This window comes from Petaurus breviceps, unplaced genomic scaffold (assembly GCF_028583685.1).
Source record: "Petaurus breviceps papuanus isolate PSGF00001 unplaced genomic scaffold, PetGlider_PUasm1.0 220, whole genome shotgun sequence".
In the NCBI taxonomy this organism is placed as follows: domain Eukaryota; kingdom Metazoa; phylum Chordata; class Mammalia; order Diprotodontia; family Petauridae; genus Petaurus; species Petaurus breviceps.
The window spans coordinates 13880858-13889600 of NW_027185876.1; the positions used below are offsets into that span (position 1 = coordinate 13880858).

The following is an 8743-nucleotide window of genomic DNA, read 5'->3' on the forward strand; positions in this document are numbered from 1 at the left end:
TCTCTCTCTCTCTCTCTCTCTCTCTCTCTCTCTCTCTCTCTCTCTCTGCACTAAGAGAATCATCTGCTCATCCAAGCACTACAAACCAATTTCAGTTGTAGTAAGAAGCCTGGCTTCTAACAAGACAGGTTAGACACCTTTTCTCACACAATTCATTACACTCTCCACCCCTACCCCCATGCCCTAGGGAAAATTTTTTTAAATTTAGGTTTTGATTCATATCTAGAGTCTCTCAAGTGGTAAGCAGAAAGGTACTGCACACAGAAAGGTGTACAATGTAAATCAAGCATGGGACAGGTATCTATTTCCCCTATACAAAGCAATGCTTAACATAAAAGGTATCTCTGCATTAAAAACAAAACAACCCTAAAAACCCCTTAAAACAAGATACAGTGATGAAAACATCTGAACATGAAGCAGTTTAGAGTACTTCTGATGAGGCATTTTTACATTTTACCTCACTCTGCTCTGTCCCCCTCAAGGTAGATATCTTCTGGCAAGTCACACCAGGGATTGGGTCAACCTAGTCCTTGCCCGTCATCTCCAAGAGCATAAACCCGCCTTGAAACTAGACAGCTCTACTGATTGTTCTAGTATTTCCATCCTTTCAAAATCATGAAGCTGTCTCTGAGAATGGACATATCCATCTCAGGGTCAATGTCTGATCACCTATGATCAGAGAATGCTACCAGATGCCCAGGCTCAGACTCATCTAGTTGAGTCCTTCATATACTCTGCAAGTATTAAGAGAAATCACAACTAAGGATAAGCTACTCCCTTTTAAAAGTTCACTGAGTCATCAGCTCTTCCTACTCAGTGGGTAATCAGGTGATTGTGGCTTTGTTAACCACAATATTCAACCAAGTGCTAAGCTAACATACATGGTTGACTGGACTCAAGAAAGGCAACTTTGCACATGCCCTACACAACGATAAAGGTACTCCCTCCAACAGTTTATAGGATGAACCATGCACACCTTGTCATTCTCTGTGACTCTTGCTCATGTCCTCCCAATAAGTCCTGCCCACAAGGTCTACTCATGAGCTTTCCTCAAGATCTTTTGACATTGCATGGATACCAATGGAGTACAGGCTGTCCACTGGTTGTTCCTCCTTCTTGACATGTGATCAGTGAGGTAGGGAGGTAGTGCAAGTATTTTCTCAATTTTATAGCTGAGGAAATTTAAGCCTGAGGTCATATAACTGTTATTATTAACTATTAGAACTCTTAAACCATATCTTGGATTCTCACTCCACTGCTCAGTGCTTGTGCTGCCCTCCTCCCTCCTACTATATGCCGAAGCATTTTGTGCACTGAAATGTATCATGCAAGTGTACGGTTTAAGAATTTTATTGGGGGCAGGCCTAGGTCGTTCTTTCTCGTCTCTTGTGCCCCACCTGTTACAAGGTTCATTGCCTCCAAGTCTCCTTTTGCTTCCCTCTCCCCTTCACAACCAAATTCAGCTCCTCCCAGACTAGATGGGACCAAGCTCATGAGTACACACATCTCTTAACTTGAACAATGGAAATTTTCTTCTTTATTTTTTACATTTATTTTTAGATTCACAAATATTCAAGCTTCAAAGAAAGTGATACAGCTGATTCCTATGATGGGTTTGATTTGAACAAAGCAGAGTAATCATATACAATGGTCACATACCAACTCCAGATAGGTGGGAAAGTGTCCAGAGTAGGGAAACTAGAATGGTGAAAGACCTTGAATCCTTGCTGTGTAAGAATTAGGTGAAGGAACTGGAGATATTTAGCCTGCTGAGAAGCCTTGGAGGGGAAGGGGTACCTTGAAGTCTATTTTCAAGTATCTGAAGGGTTTTAAAGAGGGATTAAATTTGTAATATTTAGCCCCTGAGCATAGATAGAACAAGGAACAATTTAGGCATGACATCAGGAAAAAGCATTCTAACAATTAGAGCCATACAAGAGTGGAATGGATTGACTTGAGGGGTGGTGAGTTCCCTTTCCTTGGAGGTCTTCAAGCAAAGGTCAGAGGACCAATTGTTGGGAAAGTTATAGTGAGAATCCTTTTGGTAGATGGACTGGACAAGTTGGCTATTAGGACCTTGCCAACCCTCAAGTGCTATGATTCTGTGATTCTAACTAACCTCTGTGTAACACAGTACTCACTTCAGAATTTCAGACTTCCCTAGGCATCAACTGCCCTCTACTTCAGGGAAAAACAGACCTTCCCCTGTCCCCAACAGAGAGTGTCTCTATCATTTTTCATCAACCCTAAGTATAGATTTCCTGGGAGCACAGACCAGAGTATAAGGAGAGACCTCTAATAGAAAGGATAATAAAGACAGTGAGGCAGCTCAGAGGTGAAGAGAGATGCCCTTACTGTCCTATTTTCCTTGCCTTGGATCCTCCTTCTTGAGTTTCTCAAGCCATCTGATTCCCCCTGTCTCCAGTTTCTTCAGGATTAGTGGGTGTTTCTGGCAGGAGCCTGGGTCCTGGGTCCTCTGGACATAAGCTCTTTCAGTGCTTCTGCCAGGAAAGAGGGTTTTGCCTGTCACAAACTTGGGCAAACTCTCCAGATCAATGGGGCTGACCAGGACGGACTTGGAATTTGATTTTCCATTGCTCCAATCTACTTGGGAATTTTGTCACTGGGGTGACTAGAACACCCGGGGCTTTGGTCTGGCTCTGCAGTATCCTGTGTATGCCTGTTTACAAATCATTTCCCTTTGCTTGGCCTCAGTTTCTCCATCTGTAAAATGGAGCAACTCTTGCACTACTCCTCCTCTTTCTCCCGGGGCTGGGGTTAACAGTTGGATAATAATTACACCTATGAATGGCAGGGGAGGGAAGTGCTCCAGAGATACTGAATTGCCTTTAAAAATCAAAAGTCTGGAGATGATCTAGGGGATGAAGGCTGAACACAAACATGCAAACGAGCTGGAAATAACCCTGAGGTAAAGTAAAGAGGCAGTTATGTTGAGTTCCTCTTTTCTAATTTAAGAGGCTTCATGTTGAACTCCATCAGTAAGCTGGAGGTAGCAAGAGATCCAAAGACACGCATCAGGATGTTATTGTGGGACTCTGCTCCCTGGACTCCTGTCCTCTCTCTTGTGAGACTGTGGGTAGCACTGCTGCTGCTGGGTGAGGAGTGTGTTTGAGCATTTGTGTGTGCTTACTGTCTTGGTGCTTGGGTAAGGGCATGCTTTTGAATTTCTAAATGTCATCTGTCTATGGGTGAAGAAAGGGGCTGGGCATGGTAATGCACCCCTATAGTTTCTGCTACTGGGGGGACCCTGAGGCTTGGTGGATCTCTTGAGTCTGGAAGCTCTGAATTGCACTAGGGATAAAGTCAGCTGGGTTTCTGTGCTGTCTGGCATTAATATAGTAAACTTGGTGGAGGGAGAGGGGAGAGTTACCAGGCTGTCTAAGGAGGATACAAGTGGCCCAGATCAGAAGTGGAGTGGGTCAAACTTCTACACTGATCTACTGGAATCAAGCCCATGAGGGATCATTTCACTTCCAGTCAGGTCATTTCACTTTCAGTCATTTTTACATATCCAGTCTGGGTGAGATAGGAAGAAAGGAAGGAAGGAAGGAAGGAAGGAAGGAAGGAAGGAAGGAAGGAAGGAAGGAAGGAAGGAAGGAAGGAAGGAAGGAAGGAAGGGAGGGAGGGAGGGAGGAAGGGAGGGAGGGAGGGAAAGAAAGAGAGAGAAAGAGAGAAAGAGAAAGAGAGAGAGAAAGAGAGAAAGAAAGGAAGGGAGGAAGGAAGGAAGGAAGGAAGGAAGGAAGGAAGGAAGGAAGGAAGGAAGGAAGGAAGAAGGAAAAAGAAAGGAAGGGAGGGAGGGAAAAGGAAGGAAGGAAGGAAAGAAGGAAGGAAAAAGAGAAAGGAATGAAGAAAAGGAGAGGGAGGGAAAGGTGATAGATTAAAAGGGGGCTTATACTGACCTTACCACTTTAATATTATTACCTATTGATGGTCAGAATTGATTTTTGGAGTGAGTATTCAAGAGAGATTTGAATGGGGGGTTGTCAGGAAGTTTAATGGACAAGGTGTGGGAAGCTACCCAGCATGTTCTGTGAGGGATACAGGTACCCAGGGTCTGGGGAACAGATGGATGTAAAGGACCTGGAATAAATTGAAATGATAGATGTTGCTGAGGGAGGTAATCAGGGTAAGGTACTTGAGGGGGAAGATTAGTGCTTGGTTGCATTTGGAGAGTGAAAGAAGACAGAGAAGAGATCTGATTAGAGACTGAAGAAACCAATCTATTAACAAGCATTTATTAAGTACCTACTGTGGACCAGGCATAATGCTGGGTGATGGATATACAAATACAACAGTGAAATAGTCTCCATCTTAAAGGAATTTGTATTAAATTCCTGGGAGACAACTATATCTAAGTAAGCATGCACTGAATATAATATGAATAAGTTCACAGCAATTTGATTAAGGGGGGCACTAGGACCTGGGAGGCTTAAGAAAACAACCAAGGTGGTGCTTCAAGGTAGAGCTTGAGCTGAGTCTTAGAGGAGTAGTAAGGGGTAGTAAGAAGAAGAGAGGAAGAAATACATTCCAGGCACGGAGGACAGGTAGGGCAAAGGCACAGAGAGGCAAGAGATGGAGTGCCATGTATGAGGAACAATAAGGAGGATAATTTGGCTGGACTGCAGCATGTTATGAAGAGGTATGATGACTGGAAAGATAGGTTGAGACCAAGTTGTTGAGGGATTTAAATGACAAACTAAAGTTAGAAGTAATAGGGAAGTCACTAGACTAGAGATAGGTGTTTAATTGTAGGACTTGGAATAGGTGGAAATTGACTGGAGAAGATGGGACCAAGGTGTGGGTTTGTGAATGCTCCATGTGTGGGAGGGACAAGGGGAAGACAGCACTGGCCATAAGAGGGGGAGGGGGGGGAGAGAGAGAGAGAGAGAGAGAGAGAGAGAGTAAGAAGCAGAGTAAATGTAGGATGGTGGTGCTGAATTTTGAGACAAGGGTGAAAAGTGACTTTTGCAATAACCAGTAAGGATGGGTAGCAGGGAGATAGGCTGAAGACAAAGGCTGTCTGTCATTGCCTTAGAAATTCTGAGGTAGGGGCAGCCAGGTAGCACAGTGAGTAAGAGCACCGGCTCCAGTGTCAGGATTACCTGGAGATCGAATGGGGCTCAGACACTCAGCCCCACACCCAGAAATAACTGGCTGTGTAACCTTGAGCAAGTTATTTAACCCCGATTGCTTTAAAAAAAAAAAAAGGAAAGAAATTCTGAGGTAGCAGGGGTCACCTGGGAGAGATGCCTGATAGATACTGGAGAGAAGACAATGGGAGCTGGAGGACAGAGTCAAGTGATAGTACCCTTCTGTGAGGAAAGGTATTCAAGACTATAGGGGAAGGAAAATCTTCCTGGGAAAGTATAGAAAGAGGAGAAAAATCACCAACAGAGCAAAGGAAACTGCACCCTGTCCCTGAACGGGTCCCCTCATAGGATCAGAATCCCAGAGTTTAATCTAATCTAAGCTTAATTCTCTGTGGTGGAGTGGAGAAGGTTGGGTGTGGAGTCAGAGGACCTGGGTTGGATTCTTCTCTGTCACTTATAGCTGTGTGACCTTAGGTATGTCACAGCTTCTCTGGGCCCTAGTTTCCTCATTCCTACAGGAGGGAGCTGGATTAGATGACTTCTAAGCCCCAACTCTAAATCTGATCCATTCAGTTCCTTCCCACCACTCAGAGCCTCATCACCAATCTCTCTGGTCTCTTACAGGAACAGCTGACAGTCGAGCTGGTAAATTCACCGTTCCCCTCTATGCCCCTCATCTTTTTCCACCCTATTGTATCTTAGAGAAGCGGGGTCAGTAACTCAAATGAATGAAGAAATTACTGAAGGAAAGGCTTGGGCTCTCCCAGTTTTTCCCTGGAATTGGCCATTTCCTGAGTAAGGGGTGGGAATACAGATGAGGGCAGGAAGGATACATCCCCCTAAAGACTCTTTCTACTGTCCCAAAGTCCAAACCATCCACTCAGGTCACCTTGTGCCTCAGTGTTCCAGAGCCAACCAATGACCCTGCAGTATGAGGGGAGATCACCTCCTGGGAGTGTCAACAACCATGACAAGCAGGACTCCAGGACATCAAGCTTCAGCTCTCATGTCAGCCAGACCTCTGAGACAGAATCAGAGGGATACTCTTATGAGACCTTCAAGAGCTATACTTTCAGCAACCCCTTACACTTGATTGTATCATATGGTGAGTGAGCGTCCCTGATCCAGTTTAGAGTTCCATCTCTCTACCTGCCCCCATACTTACAGTCCTCCCTAGCTTCAGTCCAAGCCCTAGTCCACCCCCAACCCAAATCTCAGACCTCATCTCCCACCCCAAACTTGTTCCAAGCTCAATCTTGGGACCCACTAGCCCAGTTTTTCCTCTCCTGCCTTTCTCATGCCCCGTATCAAAACTCACCAGGTTAGCCTTCCCTCTGTCCCTTTGAGCTCTACAGTCTCTTGTCCTGTTCGGATTCTACTCAACACTAACCTATGACCCTGGCTCTGAAAATGTTTTACAGTAGAAAGGGGGACACTGACTATTAAAGTAAGAAGTTGAGCATCTCCTGCCCATGGAGTTGGGGCCATGGCAGCTAGATGATGCTGAGGGAAGGGTCATGGAGAAGGGTTGGTGGAGGAGTGAGTTAAATTCTAAATTGGGGAGAGATGTGGTATGTGAGGGGGAATTTGGGGACCAGGGTTGCCAGTCGCCCTTCTGGATACCAGTTATTGGGTAGGAGGGCTCTCTGTACTGCTCATTACCTCTGTTGCCACAGTCCATTTATACTAATGTCCTCAGGAAACTGTCCCTAGCAATACAATAGGCCTTTCCATCTCCCCCTTCTCCTACTTCCTCTGTAGCTCAGCACTGCAGGGGCTCAGTCCATCCCCCACCTCCCTAGGGGCTTGAGCTGCCAGAAGTCTCAGAAAGTTAGGGGAGCCAGGGCTGGGGAGGTGTGGAAGGATGGAGAAAGAGAAGAGGGTTATGATCCTGAGCAATGAAGTAACTCCCCCTATTTTGGACTGCAGATTGGCTGATACTACAGCTCCCCGTCCAGCCTGTGTTTGAGGGTGACTCTCTAGTCCTTCACTGCCTGGCATGGGGTGACTGGCCTCTGTCTCAGGTTACTTTCTACCGAGATAGCTCAGCCTTGGGGCCCCCCGGGCCTGAACCTGTGTTCTCTATCAGCACAGTTCATGCAGTGGACAGTGGGCACTATCATTGCAGTGGCATTTTCAAGAGGCCTGGCCCTGGAGCCAAGACAGCAGCTGCTGTGTTCCTTAAAGTACAAGGTTTGAGCTAAGGTGGGGTTCAGGGGAGGTGCTGGCACTATGAATGAGAGCCTTTGTTAGGGGCCAGTGGCCCAGAATGGAGCTGGCTGGGGAATGGCGGGATGAATAGAGGTTACTTCAGTGTCCAAAGGGTGAGCCACCATGGTAAAGTAAGGTCAGAGGAACTCTCTTGCTCTCTCTGAGGTGGAGGTGGGAAGGTCATTTAAACAAGAATTTACATTTATAGAGCACTTTGAGATTAACCAAGGGCTTTCATGCACATTTCTATTGAATTATCTTCCAAATATTTTATTCCCACTTAAACTTGTGAGTTTTGCACCATCACCCACCCTCCCTCTTATGAATCATGGGGAGTGTTGGCAGGGACTGTGGCCAGGTTCAGGAGTGGCTGGGCTCTTAAAGCAATCAACTTTTAAGAGAGATTTATTTGCTGAGGAAGCATGAAACAATAGCTCCTTCTGACCCTTCAGATTTCTTTACTCCCATTACTGCTACTTTCCATATTTTGACAGAATTCAATTAAATTCACTAAAAAAAAACTTACTTATTAAAAGTGCCTACTGTGTTCCCAGAAGTAGTGACTAGATACCTGTCCTCAGAACCAGGAAGCTCTAGGTTTGAGTCTGGCCTCAGACATATGCCAGCTATAAGACAGGTCACTTGAACTTCCAATGCTCTAAACCTGTGGGTGTCAAACTGATGTATATGGATCCCTGCCAGTCACATACTGACTTACAAAGTTCCAAATGAGCCCTATCAATGTTGCACTGTATTTTCATTTATTTTGTTAAACATTTCCCAATTACATTTTAATCTGGTTAGGGTCCATTCCTGAGTTTGACACCTCTGCTCTAGGCGATTACCTGAGTATAAATTTCAGAGAAAGTGTCAGTCTATATTGGTAGACAGGGTTTTCTCAGACCATATGAGTGAAGTCACAAACTGAGTTCCTATCAGGAATTGTGCTAGGATTACAAAGACAAAACAGAAACAATCTCTGTCCTTAAGGAATTTACATTCTGCTGGAGAAACATAACACAGATACAAGTAAGCAAATACAAAGTATATTTAAAGTAACTTCAGGCAGGAAGAGAGAGTGGCAATATTTTATGGAGCTGTTCAATCAGCAGTATACTAGTAAATGTTTAGAAACCAGTTCTCCCAGGGGGAAAAAATGCATACATGACATGCTTTTAAGTTTAATTTGGATTATTAACATTTTCTCCATCACTTTCTTAGGTCTAGACAATAAACAAAACAATAAACCAAGCTCTGATTTGTAGGTCTGCTGATTTCTGAGGTATAACACTAAAAATCCAACAATTGGCTCATATGCGCCCCATCCACTTGGCTCCAGCACAGTCCTGTTAAATCCAACTAGACAGACAGACAGATGGATATATAGACAGACATATAATTAAATATCTATATGTATCTAT

The 8743-nt window shown here is 44.7% G+C and overlaps 1 protein-coding gene across 1 annotated transcript in view; it reads left to right on the plus strand.

Annotated features, from left to right (window-relative positions):
• The first annotated feature begins 2807 nt into the window (after positions 1-2807).
• Positions 2808-8743, plus strand: part of FCRLA (Fc receptor like A) — a 10360-nt gene continuing 4424 nt past the window's right edge. Inside the window, exons 1-4 of the mRNA XM_069094637.1 lie at positions 2808-3116; positions 5736-5756; positions 6013-6216; positions 7041-7304. Coding sequence (XP_068950738.1) covers positions 2984-3116; positions 5736-5756; positions 6013-6216; positions 7041-7304 — 622 coding nt within the window. The 5' untranslated portion in view covers positions 2808-2983. The remainder of the gene's footprint in view (positions 3117-5735; positions 5757-6012; positions 6217-7040; positions 7305-8743) is intronic.